The sequence below is a fragment of the Panthera leo genome, chromosome A3 (genome assembly GCF_018350215.1).
Source record: "Panthera leo isolate Ple1 chromosome A3, P.leo_Ple1_pat1.1, whole genome shotgun sequence".
Taxonomy (NCBI): domain Eukaryota; kingdom Metazoa; phylum Chordata; class Mammalia; order Carnivora; family Felidae; genus Panthera; species Panthera leo.
In genome coordinates, this window is record NC_056681.1 from 110,336,609 (window position 1) to 110,359,616 (window position 23,008).

The following is a 23,008-nucleotide window of genomic DNA, read 5'->3' on the forward strand; positions in this document are numbered from 1 at the left end:
AGTCTAATTTATTTGAAAATATGTTTGAATGGAGCACCTGTAACTTCAGAAAAATGTAATATACGACCATTTAAATAAATGCTTCTAGCCCCTAGAACTCATAAAAATACTATGTAGTAAGTGAATTGATTTTTTTTTTTTAATAAACACACCAGGAGTTATACTTACAAATAAGTGTTATTGCTAAAAGCCCTCACTTTCAGAGGCTATATGCTTGTGCTGAAATGCTATTCATGTTAAAATTCTATTTGAAACCTCTTCGGAGTTGCTTTCAGAGCAAATTACTATGTCATAGAAGACAAAGTGCCTTTATTTTACTGTCACTTTTTGCTTCCTCTGAATGATTTTACCCAGGTAGATCATCCACTTTTTCTCACCAGACTTAGACGTGAATGACTCTGACTATTTCCTAGAGTCTGATAAACCTTTGAAGTCAGGGGTCTGTGAAGCTAAAGACGTTCAAAAGCCTGTGCTGCAAGCCCCAATGCCAGTTTCAACAGAGGAGTACCAAAAATATTCTGAGCGACTATATTTCTGCAGGAACTGTACAGTTTTCCCACAGAACTATTCTGAAAGGAAAAATACTTCACTTGGATGTGTACATTTTGCTACATTGAAAAAGAAGCTCACTACTCTATCCTTGGACCTTGTATTGGTCTTAACAAACAAGCTTTCACATGAAAAGTGCTGTCAGGTGCTTTAAAACAGGTGTGTCGAGGGGGCGCCTGGGTGGCGCAGTTAAGCGTCCAACTTCAGCTCAGGTCATGATCTCACTGTTTGTAGGTTCGAGCCCCACATCGGGCTCTGTGTTGACAACTCGGAGCCCGGAGCCTGCTTCGGATTCTGTGTTCCCCCTCCCTTTGCCTCTCCCCCACTCACGCTCTGTCTCTGTCTCTCAAAAATGAATAAACGTTAAAAAACAAACAAACAAACCAGGCGTGTTGAGACCAATCCATTCCCTAGAAAGGAGGTAAACAGTTAAGCGCAGCAGAAAATCTCCAAAAAGCTAGACAATGTGATTATTACTTAACATGGTGAATTCTATCAAGTGATAAAAAGCTAAAAGAAAACCAATTCTGCTACATCAGGGTCAATGGCTGTGTACCATAAAGAAAATGGGATCTTTCTTTTTTAAAGTCCATGAGCCTTTTCTGAAGGGCATGTTTCTTAATAACCTTCATTAACTTCTGTTTGGTTGCCTAAGAGTTGTCTCTTATCCAAAAAAAGTTTAACACAGTCTCAGTAGAGATTGTGTTTATTTAAGCTTGTTGGAAAAACATTCCTATCATTTCAAGAATGACTAAATATTTTTCATTCACATAGTTAGCATTCCAGACTATGTTTTCCTGCCTCTGTTGATTAGATGAAAATTAGCAGGCCCAAGTCTGAACTATTAGATTCAATTATTATCTACGCAGGAAAAGGATGAGACACCCAGCAATAATGCCCTTTTAGGTATGGGAAGCGGAGAGCAGAAGACGTGAAGAACAGCCCCTGGCAGGGAGCTTCAACAGGAAAACGCTTCATAGCTACGACTGCTGAAAAAGCTGTAAAATCAGAGGCAGAGGTTTTTCTAATCACGCATTTCACAATCAGCTCCAAACAATAACATTCTAATGTTATTTGAAATACCTAAAGCTATTTTAAATTACCAGAGAAAAAAATCACAACACTATGAAATTCATCCAGGAAAAATTTCTGATGCTTTAGGTTAAATACCTACCTAGGTCAACACACAGTCATGTTCCCTGCGTCTGTTACCCAACATACGACCTTATTTGGTTGATAAAAAAAAAAACCACAAAAAAAACCCCAACAACCCAGACTGTGCTATGTTTTAATTTCCATTTATGGAACTAGTTTCCAGGACACTTAAGAGTTAAAGGATGGAAGAGCATGCCTAACGGTCTTTGAGATATTATGAGTATCTTATTATTCTTGGCCTACTAATAATAGCATCGTATATGGCACTGAAGCAATACCACCCATAAACTGAGTTTTGATCCTTGTTTGATGTATCAGAATGTTAATATCATGTGACCCTGTGGCATCTTTGACTTCGCTGCCTCTTGGGTCAGCCAAACTATGTTTGATTCCATGCCACAGAAGCAGTAGCTTAATCATCTGAGATACTATTCAGTGAGGAAGTATTATGGGCAGGGCTGGAAACATTTTTTCTCGTTTTAAGGAATTCCCACCCAGATACGTGCCTGGTACAGACTTTTCTGGCAGCCCAGTAGAAATTTCATTTGAAGGGTGGCTTGATTCAAAAGACACCATCAGCATTTATGGGAAAGAATATAGTGCTCCTATACAATTAGGATTGACGAGGAGGCCGTTATGTCTGCTAGCTCACTGACCTCCAGCCCTTTAGAGAGGAACACAGCAGGCATTCTGGTGGGTGAGCTGACGTTGCAGTGGCTTACTCCATCCACACAGGTCAAGAGAAGCCTAATGCTCTTCAACACTGTCTCAAGTAGGATCAGGATTACCCAAGTAAGAGATCTAAGAAAGCCAGGTACCAGGGAGAAAGATAGTTGACTGTTTGGCTCAATCACATGTTATCCCAAGTTCAGAGAATTAGGAAGAATCAATGCAAAGGAATCTCTTATTCTTCCACTAGAAGAGCTGGCTTACTCCAGGTAAGCAGAATTATTAGGCCTGGCTGAAACTCAGCTCAGTTTCACATAATAACTCTGCAAACAGCACTCATTTTAAGTTTTTATTATGGAAAAGATTTTTTTCTGTTAGTCTTGAAGTAGACAGAGTAACAGGACAGACCCTTATGTACCCATTATCTAGCTTTGATAAGCTAGAAATAACTCTTTGATATCCTGAGAGAGGAAACAGATTTGCTCTTGTTTCAGAGAAACAGAAACAGTAGAAAGAAACTAGCCATTTGCCCAACCACAAGGATGAAATGTATTTACTGGCAACCTAAGCCATAATGTTGAATATTACCTTATGAAATATTACCTATGCTGTTCCTGATTTTTGATAAGTGATACTCTGGGTGTTGGCTCTGAAATCCCCCAGGTCATCAAAGCCAACAAATCCTCCCAGGAGGAGACTGTGTACATGGGGCCTGAAGGACACTCAGGTCACAGAGGCCACCTGGGTGGGGTCCAGCCATAGCCCAAGATGAGACAGCGGACTGGGCCCCACATCAAGACTTCGAAGTAACAATGAAATTCTTATCTCTTGCATCAGGTGGGGCAGTCAGGCTGGCCTCATTCATACCTGTTCACATTTCTTGCATTTTTCTTATTGGGTCATCAAGTGCATGTCATATATACCTTGTAGCCAATATTTCCCTCCTCAACACCTATCTTACCTTTAAATATAAAACAGATTTTTTTTTTTTTTTTTTAAACAGAAAATGGTACTGTGTCCTTAGGGTCCCTCTGACATTAAGAATCAGCATAGGCACCACTTATATCTGATATTACTGGGAAAAAGTTGAAGTACTTTCAATATTGAATTGCGATGTTAAAAAAAAACGTAGTGAAATAACAAGGCAGGTCTTAAAAGCAGTACATTCAACTTGCCAGTGAGCATTAGCCTTGTGGGACTCTGGACACAGGGGCTAAACTGAAGAGGGAATAAACCACAGTTTACAAACCAGTGATGAAAGAGCCCTGTGGCTGCCCTGGGAGGGAGTCGAGAACTCCGTGCTCATCAGGAGGACGCGTGGTCAACTTGAAGCTAATGGGTCCAGCTCGCCTGTAGACATCTGGGCCCATCGTGTGCCAAACACACTCCATCTAACACTCTTGCTTCCTACTCTCAAAGTGTATTTTCAAACATAGGCATTCTTTTTTTTTTTAAGTTTATTTATTTTGAGAGACAGGTAGAGAGCATGCGGGGGAGGGGCAGAGAGCGAGAGGGAGACAAAATCCCAAGCGGGCTCTGTGCTCAGCGCAGAGCCGGATTCAGGGCTTGATCTCATGAACCATGAGATCACCACCTGTGCTGGAGCCAAGAGTCGGAGCCCCCCAGGTGCCCCTCAAATATAAGCATTCTAACATTGCTCTTTCTTCATCTGCTCAGGGTCAGCATGTGAGGCTCTGGTTACAGAAACCTCTACCAGGGTCTGCCCACAGTCTTCCTCCTTCCTTAGCTCAGGAGGAGGTCTGTAAGAGGAGTTTGCTTGATTTCCTACTCCAGGCTCTTGCTCCCTCCCTGCCTCACTCGCTCATCATTTATTCATTAACAATTTCTGAGCACCTACTTACATGTCAGGTGCTGTCTTTTGGATTTACAAAATATGATAAATTCCCGGCTCGTTGGGGAGTAGCCTCTTTCGGGCTACTCGTGGACCTGGAGCGCCGTGTGCTGTCTCAGAGGCAGCACTCCTGAGTGGTCCAGAGCCAGGGCTCTGGGAACACACTGGCCGGCCAGTTTCGAGCTCTACGACCTTGGGCGAGTCACATGACCTCTAACTATGGGTTCTGTGATGATTAGTATGGGGCTAGCAGAGGGAAGTTGTGAGAATCAAAGGAGCTGATGCCCTTAAAACAGGCTGTCTTTGTCGGTGTGCAAGAAATGTTAGCCACTGTCATTAAGGGCTATAAATGAGAGGACACAAACGGTGCCAGATGCCGAGGAAGCCCTCACTCTGCCACCTTTTCTGTTTTCAGTGTTTAAGGAGATAAGGACACATCTTCCATCTGTACGCTTAAATTGCATTGCAAACGTCGTACGCTATTCCATTCTCTTCTATCCTAGCTCTTTAACAAGGGCGAGAAAACTAAAATCATGTGATTGAAGAATAAGAGGAAAGGAGGAGAAAAGCCAGTAGAGCAAAACCTGAGAATACAGTCAGTTACAGACTCACACAATGGGATGGCTTATCTGTATACCTGAATTGGGTGTTGACAATAACTTGGTAAGACTCAATCACGAGAGTACTTAAGTGCCAATTTAAAAAGCACTTAGGTACTTGTGAATTGAGTTAGCTATCAAGTAACAGCCTAGTCTTGAAGGGCCCTAGTTCCCCTGTCCTCCAGGAGTAACCAAGCGCATGGCATTGTCACTTGGAACGTACAGATCTCCAGTCACAACAATGTTTGTCCCAGCTGTAGGTCCTAATACCTAATACCTAATACCATATGTGGTAGTCTAGTAATCTATTTAGAAAGAATCTCAAACCACAATCTCTGTGTGGGCTCTTTCATCTAATTTCAGGCTCTGAGTACCCTGGGACTGTAGCTAATAGGGTGAGGGCCAACATTTGTTATGCAATTGTGCACAGAGGAATTTACTGTGTACAAACTGCATAAATACCAGTGTTCCTGGTTTCTCCAAGTAATCGTGGCTGATTATTACACATTAACACCTTCCCTTTTTCTTATTTCATCTAATCTTTTCGCTATTCTGAGATCACTTGAAATTCTGTTTAAATATGCTGCTGAAAAAAATTGTTTTCAAATAGTTCCGGAGACTTTCTCAGGTCCTATAAACTAAGCAATAAGTTTCATTTGCCTTATATTATTTTATAAGTTTATTATTATTAATATGTAACCTTCTGGTACTCAGTCTTAAAGTTGCATGCTCTTTTTTGATCCCATAACAAAAAGAATCTGTCTGTCTTCCTACTACACCTTAAAAGGAAAGTTACTGGACAGCAAGCATAATCTTATATGAAACTCACTACTTAAGTTAAAAACAAGAAACTCAACATAACCAATCAAGTTCTCTGAGGACTAGAAAATGGAGCATGGTGAAGGCTGGATGCAGAGAGAAAAGTGCTGCAAGGAGAAACCAAGGAATTGAGGGCAGCAAAGCTTAGAGCTTGAAATCAAGGTGCTGAGTTCTGGGAAGGAGACTGTCTGGACATGAGACTTGGGAAGGAAATCTGTTGTAACTGTCAAAGGCATCCTTCTCCTGCCCCCCACCCCTGCCCGAGCTCCTCAAACCAGGGCAGGGGAGGGGGGCAGGTGGGAAAGGGTGGGGTAGGAGGGGGGTAGGTGGGTAGGTCCAGAAACACCCGGAGTAGATTTCAAACCACAAATGACCTCCTCCTCTGTCACCCCACTCCCCCTGACATCGGGCCAAGAGCCAGAGATGAAGAAAGATGAATAAGAAAAGTGGCAATAGGGGTGTGAGTAAACAGACGACATCTGGGGGCGTGGGAAAAATGATGGAACGTAGCCGAATCTGACAGGACTGCTGTGTATCCCATCACTGCTATATAACGGCAACTGACCTTGGAGGGAATTACCGAAATCTCACTCAACCTTAATTTCTGCAGCTTTAAAACAGGATGATGTGGCCTTCAGCACAGTGTAGCGTGTGCATTAGACGACATCAGGTACTTACCGCACAGTACCCAAATACGGGCATGCCTTTTCTCCTGGTTTTGTATAAAACAGTCTAAAATATTTTCTTTGACCTTAACGAGGAGTTGTCTCTCATTTATCTTTGTGTCCAGTGCCGCATTTGGACAATCAGAAGTTCTTAGTAAATTTTTTGGAATTAACAGCTGACCAAAACTATCACTCTTTTCTCAAACAGTGGAAGGTTAGATCACACCTCCACAGAGATGTGAGACCAAACTCTAACATTCATTCCCTCTCCAAACATCTACATGCTGTACAAATAAATCAGTCCTTTTCACACACACACAGATATTCCCAGTCACTAACAGTTTCCCTTCTCTGTCACTATGGTAGGTATGCTAATGAATGCAAAAGGGTCTGTCTTCCCTTCATTTCCTTTTAGACGAAAGACCCTATTTTTTTTGTTGTTGTTTGTTTAAGAAGCTTTTTAGTCTTATTTTCAATTTATAATTCAGGACTCACGAAGTTAAAGGATTAGTGTTTGTTAATATATTTAGGCTTTAAATTTCTCTCAATGTTACAATGCACATATATGTACTTAAGGATTTCAAGTCAACAGCGGACTGTCCCAAATTCTCAGGGAAAGATCTTCCCACCTCTGTTTCAGCCAGGTGCCTTTTCTCACAAAGCCAAACCATATACCATCACACGTATTTCCATCCACTCCTTTTTCCGGTGCTGAAACACTGCCTTCAGGGGATGGGAGGAGTGTATGTGTGAGGGGTGGGTGATTTCCACAAAACTGGTCATCTGGAAGCTATAAACTTTTGGAGTGTGGCAGCTGCATTCTGAGCAGAATAATGGCGAGGGAACTGGTGATGTCAATAGACCCAGAGTCCTCCCCTTAAATGTTTGTATGATTTTTAAGTTCTTTATAATTCTAAGCCCTCAGAGGTTAATAAAGCTGGTCAGGCAAACTCTGAAGTCTGAGTTTCTTACAATCTGGGTAGAAGCAAAAGACTTCTTGATACAGGACTTAGTCAACTTAACTGAATTTCTGAAAAGACCTGTCAGTTCCTTAATAGCTGTTTTAAAAAATTCTAGAAGGATCCATCTTCAACATGATCCACTTTAGTTCATTTTACTATGCAAATGTGCTTCTTAATGATGGATTCTCTCTATTGGATCTGTCAGTATAAATATTTGCTCTCTTGTCTGTACTAACAGACACAGACAGAGGATTAAAGCTACCTTAAGGGTGCAGAGAACCTTCCCAGGACGGGGGAAATGGACTGGAATAGGGTTTGGGGAAAGACCGTCCCAGAATGCCTCGGGCTCCTCTCCATTAAACAGGAAGAGTGAATGCAGGCAGCCAAGACCAAAGTCAAAGCCTCAGGATACTAGAAGCAGAATGGATGCTCAGAAGGAAGGCAGTGAGGAATGCAAGTTGCCTTTGATGGTTCCAGGCTTTCCTTCTAGCCATCAGGACTCCTGGGCTCATGGAAGCATCATAACTCAAACACACTATGCTTGAGTCACGGGTCTTATCTCCCATTCTGTTTTATTGCGTTGACCTTTGGATGGCTAATTAGGCTTGAAGTGAACTGAACTGAAATGTATATATTCTTATGTTGTAAAGAATTGAGATAAGCATATTTGCAGCAGTAAAAAAAGAGAGACCAGGCCATTCTCATTGCAAGTTTGCAACACTTGCCCCCAAATGATTAGTTTGGGCCCGTAGGGGGGAAAAAAAAATTCATCTGCAACTGGTAACAGCATGAAGTAGACATTACACCCGAGGAAATAAAAAACAAACAAGAACATACTGGCAGAAGCTGACCCAACTGGAGGCATCCGCCAGGGACTCAGCAGAATCAACAAGGCTTACCTTCGCACACAGGGCAACACTCGCCGGGCACTTTGACGGGGTTCATGCAGCTCTGCCCGCAGGCTGTCGCCACGCAGTGGGGCTCCCCATTGATGCACTGGCAGAACGTGCAGTCGTCTTCCCGCCACCGGTCTCCGTGAGCGCGGATCTGACCGCTGGCGTAGCAGCCGGCAGGATTATTAAAAGGATACACTGGATCTAAATCAAAATGTGAGCTCAGAGTGAGATGGAGGGCATTCTAAATCTTATCCCTGCCTGCACCTGGAGACATTTTTCCCAGGTGCTAGTCATCAGCAGTTCTTTTCCAGCTGTGATCGGCAGAAGCTCGGGCTGCATAAGGGGTCTCCAGGGGGGACATGCAAAAGCAGCTGTCCTACTGAGTTCATGTCCACCCATCCTGACACTGCAGACAGGGCAGGGGGTCTGTGGTGTAAAAACCAACGTGCAGGTGTTACCACTACATAAAGTTCCAAAACTCGGTGGGCAGAGCTGGGGGTTGGTGACTGCAAAACATAGGTCCATTTTAGGCTCTGACAAGGTCTTCTGAGTTGTCAGCTTTAATGTTTAATCATACTTCAATTTCATCACCTGTAGAGTGGGGGAAATAATGCCCCTGTCCAACTCAGAGTGATGCCGTGACTTCTAGGATGGACTGAAGTCTATCTCAGGGTGCCTGGAGGTCCACGTGGACGACAGTGAGGAGGACAGCAGGAATTTGCTGTGGCCTTGTTTGAGATGAGGCTGGTTTAGACATACAGTGGGTGGCTGTTTGTGCCCTGGAGGAAAGGCTATGAACTTAGGCTATTTTTCTCCCCGTGAGCTGGGTGGCCAAGCAGCAGCCGAGGATGGGGAACAAAAGTAGCCAAGGCTACTGTTAAAAACTAAAAAATGTTTTCTGAGGTTACTGACCAGGACATAAACACTGCACACAAAATCCCCAACTACTATCATAATGAGAGCAACCAGATAAACCACTCAATCTTCTTTTTCAGAAACACGTAAAACCTGGCTTCAAAAAGTAAGGGCTGCTGAGTGGGGAGGAAAGACCAGGCACTCATGAGTTTGGTCCTCTTTAGTCTAAAGAGGTAACAGGGCGTTATAAGAAAGTCAGAACGCCAAAAGTTAAAATCATGCAGTCACAGCTTTAGAAAGTCAGCCTGCCAGAAAGGGAAGCAGCCAAGAGACCTGAGCTAGATAAGACTTTATAAATTTCTTCATAAAAAATATTACACTGCATACTTCATTTCTACTCTGAGCCTGGATCTGAATTCCAGGAAGTGAGACATAACCGGATCTGCGCCCAGACCTCTCATTATGATTATTACACAGAGGTTCCTATCTGTGTTTTTACACTACCAACTGCTATGTAGTTTGAGAAACTATTACAAACTGGGGCCAGCTAGGGAACAAATCATTTGGGAAGGTTAAAAGTTTGACGTGACTTTTTAAAAAAATTAATCCACAACGACACTTCTAAAAAGTGAACCACCTTTCTGTTATGTCGGCTAAAATAATTGCTAAGACGGGAAAGAATTTCCCTGGTATAAACAATTGTTCAATGTTAGGAATGTAGTTTGTATACTTTAAACATTTTCAGATCTCCAATATTATGTGGTAAATATAGCTCAGACACTGAACAGGACCGTAGGAAGACAGAAAAAGGTACAGAATGTGGCGTGGCATTCTGTCCTCTGTTTCCTGTGCACAGATAAAGGCAGGGTGGACTTTAAGTTGTTTTTTTTTTTAACGTTTATTTTTTATTTTTGAGAGAGAGAGAGATAGGGTGCACAGCGGGGGAGGGGCAGGAGAGAGGGAGACACAGAATCTGAAGCAGGCACCAGGCTCTGAGCTGCCAGCACAGAGCTCGACGTGGGGCTCGAACTCATGAACCATGAGATCATGCCCGAACTGAAGTCAGACACTCAACTGACTGAGCCACCCAGGCACCCCAAAGGCAGGGTGGACTTTAGACGCAAGACGGAAACCTCTGATTCCAGACTGAGGGTCTGTGACCCCGTCAGTCCAGACAAGAAGGCCCACGTCACCTTGGGCCAGAGTGATGTGTTCACACCAGAGACACAATCAGGTATGGGGGTATCATAAACTTAGACAAATGACTCTACCTTTTTGAACTTCAGTTTCCTAAACCTTAAAATGTGCAGGCCATAGTGAATGGATATTCAGAATCATTATTCTGAAATGTTCACTATTTACAAATAGCAGAGGTGGGAGAGTAAAGCCTGTTGGAGAAACATGAAACTATTACTTCTTAGAGGGATGAAGGGATACAGAGAAAGCAGACCCTGAGAGCCTTCTGCCCAGGGCCATACCTGACACTTGGCTGGGCTTCAGCTGGTGTCACCACCATGCCACACAGCCCCTCTCTCACCAAATACACATTTTCAAGGAGTAGAGTCCTGACCCGACCTGCAGGGCTGTGGGTGTGGAAAGGAGACAGGGCAAGCTCCCCTCTGAGCTGACTGGCTGAGATGGTCAATGATCAGGGCTGGCTTGTTCCAGCTGAATAATCTAAGGAAAGCAGGGGGTGAGCTCTGACGTCCCCAGATCTTGCTGAGGAACTTCTGGAATCAAGGGAGGGGGGGAATGGATAGCACTTCCGGGAAATCTCATGTCGACCTGTGTAGAGAGGTGGCCCACTTTCTACACCCAGGGCATAACTTCCCTTGGGGAGACATCTCATGCACTCCTCCTGACATGATCAAAGTCCTGAAAGATAGGCCATGATGTCACAAAAAGGGAACTTCTTCAATTTTCTTCTATTTTTGGGTGAGACTGAATTGTGTTGATTTTGATATTAAAAGTCTGAGCCATGTATATGCTTATTAACCTTAATGAGCACTTTCTCTTACCCTCACACACTGGGCAGCACTCTCCTTCGGGCACATAGTACCTCTCGCAGTTCAGCTCACCACACTGGGCAGTGAAGCAGATGGAAACACCCCCTTGGCATCGACAGAACCGACAGTTGTCCATTCGAAACATATCTCCGTCATTATATTCCACGTTATTGAAGACACAGGCTGGCTTTGTTTCTGAAAGGAGTTAAAGCAAACAAGGCATATTCAAAGTCATTTCTGGGTGGTGCCTTTTGTTCTTCAATCAGCCTCTAGAAAATTCTGACAGAACGTTAGAATTTGATAGAAATTTACCAAATTGATATAATTTGTACAATGAAAACAGTAAGGCAATGCAAAATACAATTAAACAAAGTCAGTTATCTTCCTGCCCCAAGGAACTGAAATTCTCCTGAACAAAAATCTACACCGACTTACCCCTACTCCAAACAAACAAAGGTAACCATCTGAGCATGAAACTCACATATCTGATATGTGCTTTAAAGACATTATGTGTGTTTTGCTAAAGAATTCTCTGCGTCAAATAAACGATCTTGCCTCCACATTAGGCTCTGCTCTGCCTCAAAAACAATTTACTTAAGGTCTTTTGGAGGTGATGTTCTTGTGTTCTTTCAGTGTTCACTCCTAAATTATTTCTTCTATCTGGGTTAATAATCCATAGTTTTAATAGTACCTGGACTTTAACAAAACACCATTCCCTTTCTTGGAAACAACCTAAATGTCTATGAACTGATGTTATGAGAAAACAAAATGTGGTATATCCATACAATGAAATACTTCTTGGCCATAAAATGTATGAAGTTTTGATACATGCTATAATATTAATGAACCTTGAAAAAATTACACTAATTAAAGGAAGCCATTAAAAAAAAACCCCATATATTATATGATTCTATTTATATGAAATGCCCATAATAGGGACATCTATGGAGACAAAAATTGGATTAGTTGTTGCCTAGGTGTGGGGGTGCTGGGGGCAAATGGGGAGTGACTGCTAATGAGCTGGGAAGTTTGGCGGGGTCGGGGGGGGGGGAGACTAATGAGTATAGTAAAATTGATCGTGATGATTCCACAACTCTGTGAATATTCTAAAAACCACTGAACTGTGTAACTTGGTAAACTGCATGATATGTGTCTCAATGAAGCTGGCAACATAAAAATATTCCCAAATTGAAGAAAGTTCTCCTAGGCTGAAGTACCCTGTTTAATAAGGTGGGGAAAGCTAGATTATGATACAAGCATCGTTCATGGGCTCCTCTGAACCAACATCATTTGATATGTCACCTTGCATGTTTGAAACTTTTAAAGAGACTTTCACCGCATTTTAATTTGAATGTATTTGCACCTGGTTTATACCTAAGGACAATGACTTTCTCATTCGAGTTTATAATAGTGCAGTGGAGAAGACAGAGCAAGTGCTAATATCCATTTCTTTGATTAGGAGAATGAAACTTAAAGAGATTAGGTGACCTGCCTAAAGTCACTTGACTGGTGTGAGGCCGGCTGTGCATCTGTGTTTACACAGGCAGCAAAAGTGCAGGTCTGAACCGAGTCCCTACTGCTGGCTGTATATATGATTTCTTTTTCCAGAAAACTAATATTGTGTTACAAAGTATCATCTCATTATAGCTCAGAATTCTTCTATATGCTTTCAGCCAACATACTAATCTGAGCAGGGAATAGAAGGAACTGGGCAGTGAGACCACAAGTTCCAAAGTATAGAAAACGGGAGCGCTCTTGCAAATCAAACTTGCATGCTGTGCAGTGAGGTAAAATACTGTAACAAAATGCTGAGCACCCATTCAAAATGAAGGGACAAAAGTATAAACCCATCAATATGAATTACTTGGTTACATTAATCAGCCAAATCCACCATCTGTGTGAAGCTACAAATCTTGGTACAAGATTTGAAGTAAGTGAGGAGGGAAGAGTCTGGTTATGAATAATGCCGCTCCAGATGAACCAGTATTTTTGGTAGGGTGTGCAGAAGCTTAAGCGGGCGGGGACGGGGTTGATGAAGGATCTGGCAGTTAGGGTTCACTAGCTAATGCACAGAGAACAAGGGGGGGTGGGATCTAGAGAGACGGGGAGTCCCCCAAAACACAGCCTAGAAAACATAATGAGTTCTCTAGGATAAACACCCCACCCCCAGCCCCCCCGGCTGCACGCGCACACGCGCGCACACACACACACACACACACACGCACGTCCCATAATGAAATCCCCATAATGAAATCCCTATTTGATGCTGAGAGAAATTTATAGACACTCTTCAGAAAAAAATACAAATAAGAAGGATGGCAGTGATCTTTGAAGAGCAGTGACCAATTACTTCCTCACCTGTAGGGGATATAAATGTGATCCTCGGAAGCGTGTGGAGATTACCACTACCTCTGTAAGGAACAATTTAAGTGGTTGTGGAAATGAAAAATAGTACAAAGAAATAATTTACTATGGAATTTATAGTTCTCAATGCAGAGATGCATAAAAGTGTCTTGTCAGTGATTTTTTGTGTGTGTGTTGTTTCATGTCTGCCCAATTAAATTTTATATTTCTTAGTTATGGAATCTTCTCTTTTCTCTTTAATATAGTCCAGAACTCCTGAAAAAAAAAAAAAAAACCCAACAAAACCTGATAGTTGGTTAATAACCTTTAGTGCCTGCCAAATTACAGTGATTGGCAGATGGTGATAGGTATATAATTTTAGTGAAAGAGAAGACTAAAATGTAGAACTTTTATATCAAATGTGAAAGTGGAAGAAAAGTCCAAATAGATACACTTCTGTTGCTTTTTCCCTTCAATCTCTCAGTAGGAAAAGGCTAATATCTTGCCTCTGGTCTCATTTCCCTGGCGGTGAGCTGTGTAGGAAGGCCAGTGGGTGGACCGCAGAAGCCAAAAGAGAGACAACCACACGTCAGGAAACATCTGAAAATCTCTCCATATGTCAACAGCAAACTGATGGCCCACAAAGACAGGGTACATGGGGTTCTACAATACTGAAGGGAGAAAACCCTTTTCCATTGGGGGAAGACGTGTATGTGCCAGAGCAGGATAAGGAAAAGGGAACCACCCTCATAAGGGAGTGCAAAAGGTAGGATCATCACTCTTAAGGAAGAGCAGCTTGAGAAGGCCCCAGGAACACAATGGGTGCTCAATAAGTGCCTAGTAAGTGAAATACTTATTCTCTGAATTACGGTAGAAGTAGATATTATACCTCTAGAAACATTACTGAGCATTACTGCTATACAGACAGTGGGTTCTCAATAGATGTTGTGTATTCATTTTCAACTAAAAGACTGCAGGTCTGAGTTTTCTAGACCCAAATTTTACACAAAAAGCAAGCCAACTCTGGGGATGGCTCTCCCACGACTGGTCAATTTTACGGTTTACTGCCTGATGCTGGCAGAGGCAGTTACTGGCTATGACACTCAAACCAAGATACTCTATTTTATTCAGATACGCACATACGACTGATCATATATCTGAGCAACCTTCCATATTCTATGCTTGAGATTTCAAACCCAAACTCCTCTAAGCATGAGGTGGGGAGGGGGAGGGTGCTCGTGTAAGACGATGGAGTGCATTACAGCAAAATGGAGAACACGCACTCATCAAAAAGAAGCAGAGGCCACCGCTCAGTTCCAGCTGACTGAAGATAAAACTTCTGTCTGTGGGCCCGAGCAGGCACAGAGCTGCTTCTTGAAGGAGACTTGAGATTACTCCAGGCCTGGCTGTGGGTCATAGTTCCAGGTGATGAACTTGATGACTTCTAAGTTTCCATCAAAGGAGCTCAATCATACCACCTGTTCCTTTGGTTTCTAAACAGGGCTCTTGTTCACCTAACACCTCATAAGTCTTACTTTTGGCTCTCATCAGAGAAGGCGTCACAAACTGTCTCGATCTGGTTTGCAACTGTCTAGTCCCACCACTGAAACCGAACCGAATCAAAGAGAATGTTTGTGAAGAATGTTCTCTCCATCTATTCATCCAGGCTGATGTTTTCAAAACTTAGGAGTTTGCAAATTCTCTGTGAATATTTTCCATCTTGTGTTTTCACTTTAATACTTAATCTTAAAACACACACACACACACACACACACACGGATCACCTAGATGGCAGCTTAGGAAACTGAGTGGTGACATGCTGTCTCCATTTCCATACGTGGGGTTAGGTAACATTCAACCCACTGTCCCCTCAACTGGGGTTTCTAGATCTATTCCTACATTGTTGGGGGGGGGGGTTCTCAAAATCTGGGAGGCAATGCTCCAGACATCTAGATTCCAGCTGTGTGCCGAACTCATCTCTGAGAACTGCTTTCGCTGAGTTGCATTTGAATATGTGGCTTTTGCTCTGTGTTGAGAAGAGCTGTCGCAGGAAACCCGTGTCTGTATTGGTGGTGTGAACGGGACTGAGGACGTGACCTACTGCATCAGCCAGTGCCTTTCAAATTTCCAGGTGAGAAGAGAGTTGCCCCCTCCAGTAGGTTCTTTCCTCTGAAAATAAGACCTGCGTATCTAACTCTATCTCCTTTTTTTCCACTTTGACGGCCAGGAAGTTGGGAGCCTTGCTAATGTTTAACCCTGGCAATTATGCAGACAGACACTTACAGCCTGCACACCTGCGGGCGCTTTCTTCTTTTCGGTTTTCACTTTCAGCATTTGCATACAACTTTATGGTTCTCTCTTTTCTCATTAGTATTTTCGTGTTATGGCTTTTGTTCTTGCTATGAAGGTGCCTGAAATCCTTTGTGGATAAGCAAAGCTTTATATAAATATAAATAGACCTCTGCTGTTCTAAGTGGTGACAAGGAGTGTTTGATACGTGATATCCTCTAATGATGGCCTTATGACAACAGTAAGATTTTCCCAGGGCGCTGGGGGTGGGGCCAAACACACACACACACACATGCACGTATCTGCGTGTGTGCATGTATGTATGTACACCTTAAAAGAGGTAAAATACAGACTTTTAAATGTTATTGTGTAAGCTTATGAATCTTCCCAGCATTAAGGTTTCTAGCCTCATCTACAACTGAACGACTAAGACAGTAATAGAGACGCCATAACAGGACAATGAACAAAAAAGCAGAGATCACCCAGGTTTGTGGTGGCAGGCAAGCGTCACCCCCTGAAACACTGAGCGTGTTTTGTCATCTCTGCATTGTCTCGTGGCAGATGGCAAGTCCTATTCCTGGAATGACAGCTCTACAAACAGCGAGGCTATAAACGAGAGCGGGCCCCAAAGATCCATCCGCAGCCGCTGAGGTGGGGGGCGGCCATTAGCCGTCTGGTCACAGCACACTAGGTAAGATGGAAGCTTAATGTCCTGATAAGAAAGACACGACGCGGATCTCTACAACTGAGATGCAAGGAAAGAAGAAAGGCACTCCTCTTCCTCGCCCAGAGGACACGACAGCAAATGGTATTTCCAGGGGACAAATGACTTAAGATTAACGTCCAGGGAGGGCAGTGAAAGATGGAGGGTCCCCACAAAGGAACCCCTCTCTGGGCTGGTATTTAACAGCCACCTCTGGAGGGAACTGATATGACCCGAATCTGCTCGCTCACTCCCCCAAGACAACCTGGACACCCACAGACACAAGGACAGACCCTCTGCAGGTTCAGGCTGGAGAATGAGAGACAGACATGAGAGGACTGGCCGAGTGAGGAGTCCTAGAAGGAAGCACATTTGAGATGCTAGGAGCCCAGGGTGAGGAGTATTTGTGCCAAATGGCAGAAGAGTTAAATACTCGCAAAATGTTCCTTACGATATGTAGCAGTACCAGAGAAGAGGCTTTGCGGTTTGCTGGTGTTTAACACACACGACTAGAAGTGAGGAGAAGCACTGAGAAGAGGCTGCTTTCTCCACATGGAGCTTTTTCTACACCTGTGCTTGGATTCGTGAGGTCTGTGAGCCAGGAAGCTCATCTCGCCTTCTCTATCCCCTTGGAACGTCCAGACCCGGGTCTGTGGGTGTGAACGGGAGGTAACACGCAAAATAAAGACTATTTATTGCAAGTGCTTCACAAGGGGAACCTCATTTAAGTGACTGTTATTCACTCCACTTGACAGATGTGGAAACTGAGGCCCAGGGAGACCAAGCGATGCTCAAAGTTACACAGCCGGTAACTGGTGGAACCAATTCTCAAACCAAGGTCGTATGGCTCCAGTCCACGTTCTGTCAACCACGAAGCCTGACGCCAAGTGTCTACTCAAAGCAAAACAAACAAAACAACAGGCGGCCACTGGACTGAAAACCAAAGGACGCAAGGACTCAATTTTAATACAACCTTTTCATATGGGGAAGGGCAGGCTTGAGGGAGGGCAGACATTCTTCTGAACTCTGATTTCTTAGAGGCAGCAGTTAATAGGGGGGTTTCTGCAAGTGCGATTTTGTTGTTTTTGTCCACATGCGCCTTCATTTTCCTCGTGTCTAGGCACTGACTGAATAGTGCTAGCACGACTGACATTTCACTTGCTTGACTTTTATTCTTTGTTTTCCTTCTAAAAATTCTGAGGGAAGGGCATGTCTTAGGTTCTCCTCCCTTTCTAGCATCTAAATTCAATAAACACCATGTCACCAAACACCAAGCCCTGTCATGAAAGGTGAAAAGGAGAAGTGGATTCTATTTGAAGGAATCTTGTGACTGCAGAATCCTTTTTCAGGGCCATAAGGCTCGAATCAAAAGCGGCCAATAAGAATGACCTAGCGCCGGTCAAAGCCGTGCTCTCTACGTAGGAAAATACTCGACTTGAGGAACGATGCCTTTTCTGCGTCAAGTTGTGGTGGCTTCAATGTGGCGTCGGTTACACAGACTAGCTCCTGACAGCAGTGGTAGTGTGGTCACAGCTTCCGCGATCCTTTTCCTGAGCTCCTCACGTTTCTGCACTACCGAAATACAGCCGAACGTGACAGCTACAGACAATCTGTGCTTCCACTTTCAAAATTCTCTTTCTGATGGACGGAATGAGGATCCCCTTCTCCTGACTCCCTGTGCTGCTCTGAGAGATCCCAAGCCGACCTTCCTCCTGAGTGAGTGGCATGGAGTCCCTGAATGCATGCCCCGCCTTCCACAGGGCGGAAGTGGCCAATGGAACCCTCCCTCCTCCTGCACCCCCACGTACCATTAACACATTCAAAGACATCACAGCACTTTCCGGGTGTCCCATCTCCACGAGAGACTATGCGAGGGGTGGATCCCACCTCACACACGGGGAAACCACATAAGCCAGAGAGACACTCGCATCTGAAACCAAAGAAAAAGGGAAGGAAAACCCCATGAATAAACAACAACATAGAAGTCGGGAGACCACAAACAAAGTGGCAGTGGCTGTGGCAAACGACACTGTCTTGCTTATCTGGGGTCACTGGGGGATGGGGACCGGGTGCTAACATAATTTGCATTCCAAATAACTGAGGCTCATCTCCTTAAAATACACCCGTGTTTTTAACTGTAACCATTTTGACAGAAATATTCCTAAAATGCATTACGTCATTTCTTACTTAACCAGACCAGCATAACAAGCATTTCCTTGATGACGCAGGGCCGTGTTTATGTGTGTACATTATGGTGTTATTCCATAAACCAGTGATGCTCGCGTGGGCCAACACAGAAGGGGGCTCCCATGGTAAATGGCCCTGTGTTCCTGCTTTGTTGCTGTTGACCTTTGGGTGTTTTTCAGAGATCTTTCTGACCCTTCTTTCTGCTATTAAGTTAGTAGCTCTTGAGTCTCTTTTTGTCAGTGTGACTGGGTCTCGGGGTACCCTCATCTTTAGCCACATTCATTTGTAATTATGCATAACATGAGAAACGGATGCTGATGGAAGACTGAGGAGCTCTTTACAACGGGCATGAGCTTTAGTAGGTGGACCTGTGACAGTTACTTGAAAGCTGAAAGCCTCATTTTGGGGGATCTTCTAAGCCACAACATGTCCATTTATCTCAACATGCATGAATGAGGTGTTCAATGAACTGCAAGCCCACTCTGCTGGCTCTCACCCTTACTTAAGTTCAACTCTGCTGTGAAACCAGTCTAAACGTAGTAGAAAAGTAAGAGGTGGGTATATGTATGAGGTGAGCATAAGAGGAGAAAAAAAAGTCTACTGCTTGCTGAAGCCTGTGACAAAGAACTAGGCAGGGAATGAGCAGCCTAGGGCCTTAGAATACAAATGGAATAAAAGGAAGGAACAGCTAGCCTCCGGCTCCCCCCCACCAACCCCCCTCCCCACCAGGGCTCCCCTGGGGATGAAAGGAGGGTCAGAGGGCAGAGAGGATGACCAAGGAAGTTCCCAGGTTGATAGGAATAAAAGGAAGGCATCCTAAAAAGAGACATCCTCACAGGAAGTATGTGGGTACTTATGTACAGTGTGGGGTCAGGATCAGGGGAGGGGGACGCTCCCAGCAGGGAAGAGCGATTAACACACTTGTTAATTTCAGTTTTTGTTTTCCCCCCACCTTCTTGCTTAAGCGATTGTTTTGTTCTCCTATTGTTCTTTGGACCTGTAACGAATTCCAGTATGCTCATAGTCCACAAGTACCTCAATAATCAGGCCCAGAGGTTTAGTTACATTTATAATCAACTGCAGAACTAAAAGGGAAACAAATATAAATTAAAATTCGCAGCAAAGACCATTAAAGCCACTGGAAAGGTGTGAACAACCCCTCTGGAGGTGGGCCCTTTCAGGCTTCTTCCATATGGGGTGACGGTTATATCAGGGGACTTGGGAGAAGAGGGGGTTAGGTAATTAAGGTTTTGCTGCAATGGAATCTCTCTTTTATGGTTTCAGATAAACATTTGCCTCTTTGGTGTGGGTGGATCTGTATTCCTATAGGGCAATCAACTTCCAGGGCTGAACTGCAAAGGTTATTCCACAGTCTTTCATTTCTGTGTGCCTTGTTACTACAGTTGTAAGCAGATAATCATATCCCTGTGATACTACAGTGATGACGTATTATTTCCATTTATTCTGGATCCTCTGTACAACTTCAACCCTTCAGCCTCTATGGATTAATGGGGCCAGGGCCTCATGAGGCCACACCCTGGTTCTGGTATCTGCATGTGATTACAATGGAAACATATCCTACACGAATAACTAACCTTTTCTTCCACATCTTCTGGGATCCACATTCTTGCCTACTGATGTGTTCCGGGGAATCATTCTAATTCAAACACCAGAGAGCATACGATGAACTGGAAAATACCTCTTCGGATATCCTTCAGGGACCTTTACTGAACACGTATGTGCACTTAGGTGCCAAGCTCTCTGCGAGGCTGTCAGAAATCCCACCAAGCTGAAAACCATAGTGGAGTCTGCCCTACGGCTTCTTGTGTCCCCTTTTACATGTGACCTGTTTCTCAACATTTAGATCTCTCTCGTGCTTTTGTAGTGATTCACAGAGGTTGTCTGTAGTAGGTTACAGAAGGTCTAAAACTGCACACGACTGCCTAGTAACCCACTTACCAAAGAAAACCCCTGATGCTGAATTTTTGCTCCTATACCCAGAATGACTATATGTTCAAGTTCCAAGGATTCAGGTGCCCCGGTTTGGGCTGGCTGGCTTGCTCCCAGCTCCTTTCCCCTTCTGGACCAGCCTCTTGGCAAGCCCTCCCCACCTCTTGGTGTCTTTTGATTTCACAAGGCTTCCTTTGAACCTAAAATTAGCAGGTGTTAAAGACCATTAGCTCCTTAATAAAGAAGGAACTTCCTGAGAAACCAGAAAAGGTGAAAACCTGGGCCCATATCAGATATCTATCCAGCAACCATTAGGTTGAAACTTTAGGACAACTGTCATTTTTTTGTAAGTCAAAAATAGTCAAATGGCAATCTCATACAGTTCAACACGATACAACTCACATGGGTTATCTTTTGACAGATGTGCTTACGCTCCCTCTCTCATGTAATAAATGGGGGACTCGTCAGGACCCTTGTCTGCCAAGGAAATTTATTAGGTCTACAAATTATGTAAGTCTTACATAATTTTAAGTCTAAGTTTTTAACTTTAAGTCTCAGTTTTTAAAAGTTCTTTAATATGATAGAGACCCTCTGGTTTACCTACAGTAGAGGCAGGTATTCTTCCCTTTTACAGATGGGAATAGTGAGGCGCACAGCCTAAACCAATGACCTGAGATTATATAAGGCTTCCTGCCCTGCACTTGCCACGAGAGACTAGGTTTCCTTCCGGTGAAAAGGAAACGCTGAATTACAAAACAACTAAAGGATGCAAATTGTTATTTTGTCCTTACCCCCTTTTCTCTCCATTTTTGTTCTTTTTCTGTCCCTTCTCCCATGTCTTCCTTCTACCCTTTACCCCACTGCCTGGATAAAGAGCAAGAAAATGGAGAAAACGTGTGGAATAGCGGTAGAGGAAATAGACACAGAAGAGATGCTCATGGCACCAAGGTCAGCACTTACCCTCACTTCTAAAACCCCCTCCCTCCCAATTTCCAGGTTCTCCCCTGGCCTCCTTCAACTGACTCTCTCCTCCCAACCCACACCACAGCCCAGTTACTGCACTCCCAGCGTCCAAAGTCGTCAGCTGCCCCTCACTTAACCGATCGGCTTCTCAGCCTAGCATACGACCCTGTCAAGTCCACGGGCCTTTCCCCCAAGTCTCCCCTGTGGTCTTTCTCTTCATTTTCCTTTGCTCTGGTCACTCCTCTGTTCTCCACACCAGCTCTCATGCTGCTGCCTCTGCACTGTTCACCCCTGCTCTCTCCGGAATATTCCTCATCCAGCTGTCTGTGCACATACTATCTGTCCTCTTGGGCCGATCTCAAATGACAGCTTCTCTCGGAGCCGCCAGATACCATACGTCGCTTAAGGCTCCTCTCATTCTATTCTGTGGTGACTTGAGTGCAAATCTTACCACCAGCTCTCCTTGCATCCACTGTGTGTAGTCCCTAACAAATACTTCTTAAGTGCAACAGAACCGGAAATGAACGAAGGAGGAATAATAGTAACTAAAAACAAAAGTACAAAAGAGAAAGTGAGAAGCACAACATGGAGATTTCTACACCATGAATTCAAAATGGCTGCTTCAGGTAGAGCTGTTGGCAGGACACCTGTAGCAGAAATGCTAAGGGCTTTTTTTTTTTTTTCCTAAGTAAATAACGGCTTTATTGAGATATGATTAGCATGCCATAAATTTCACCCCCTTTAAAGTGCAATTCAGTGGTTTTATATTCACAGGGTTGTGCAACCACTAGCACTACCTAATTTTAGAACATTTTCATCACCTCAAAAAGAAACCCTGTACTTGCATTTCCTCCCCCAGCCCCCTGCAACCACTCCTCCGTGCTCTGTCTCTGTGGATCTGCCTGTTGTGGACAGTTCACATAAATAGAATCATACAGTATATGGGCTAAGGGCCTTTTAACTTCAAACAAGAAGCAACCTGTATATGCAATTTGCCGCAAAAATCAAGCCTCTACTGTTATCCTCAGTATTAAGATAATGATCAATCAAGACACCACATTAATAAATTTCTGCATAATGTAATCACAGCTGCAGCCAGGTGGGTTGCTTAGGCTGTCTTTTTTCTCCTGAGTAGGTAATGGATTCAGCTTAGTGGGCATCTGAGCGCCTGAGCACAGTGATGAACAGCACTCAGAAATCATCTAAACCCCTAGAGGGCACTCCCCTCCTTAGGAGGCCCAGACGGGCCTGTTGTGTTGGCTGAAGGGCAATGTGTACTGATGCTTTCCCTTCTTGTCCTTTGCTTCCTGGACCACACAGTCCCAGGCAGGCCAGAGGCCAGGGTCCTGGCACAGCTCACAAAGTACCTGCCAGTCTAGCCTCTACTTCTCTTTTTTCTAGCTTCCACGTTCTACTGGTTCCTCCCCATGCCACACCTGGGCAACAAGGGCGACTCCCCATTCACCGATCCACCCACCCAACCCTTCTCACTCAGGGCCACAGCTCAGGTGTGCACTCTGCCTCAGCTCTTTGGCTGCTGGTAAAT

At 44.0% G+C, this 23,008-nt stretch overlaps 1 protein-coding gene across 2 annotated transcripts in view; it reads right to left on the bottom strand.

Annotated features, from left to right (window-relative positions):
* CRIM1 (cysteine rich transmembrane BMP regulator 1) overlaps window positions 1-23,008 on the bottom strand; it is a 189,012-nt gene that overhangs the window by 61,667 nt on the left and 104,337 nt on the right. For both annotated transcript variants that reach the window (XM_042933264.1, XM_042933263.1), the window contains exons 5-7: window positions 18,171-18,292; window positions 11,040-11,222; window positions 8,170-8,367 (exon numbers count right to left, since the gene is read on the bottom strand). In XM_042933264.1, coding sequence (XP_042789198.1) covers window positions 8,170-8,367; window positions 11,040-11,222; window positions 18,171-18,292 — 503 coding nt within the window. The remainder of the gene's footprint in view (window positions 1-8,169; window positions 8,368-11,039; window positions 11,223-18,170; window positions 18,293-23,008) is intronic.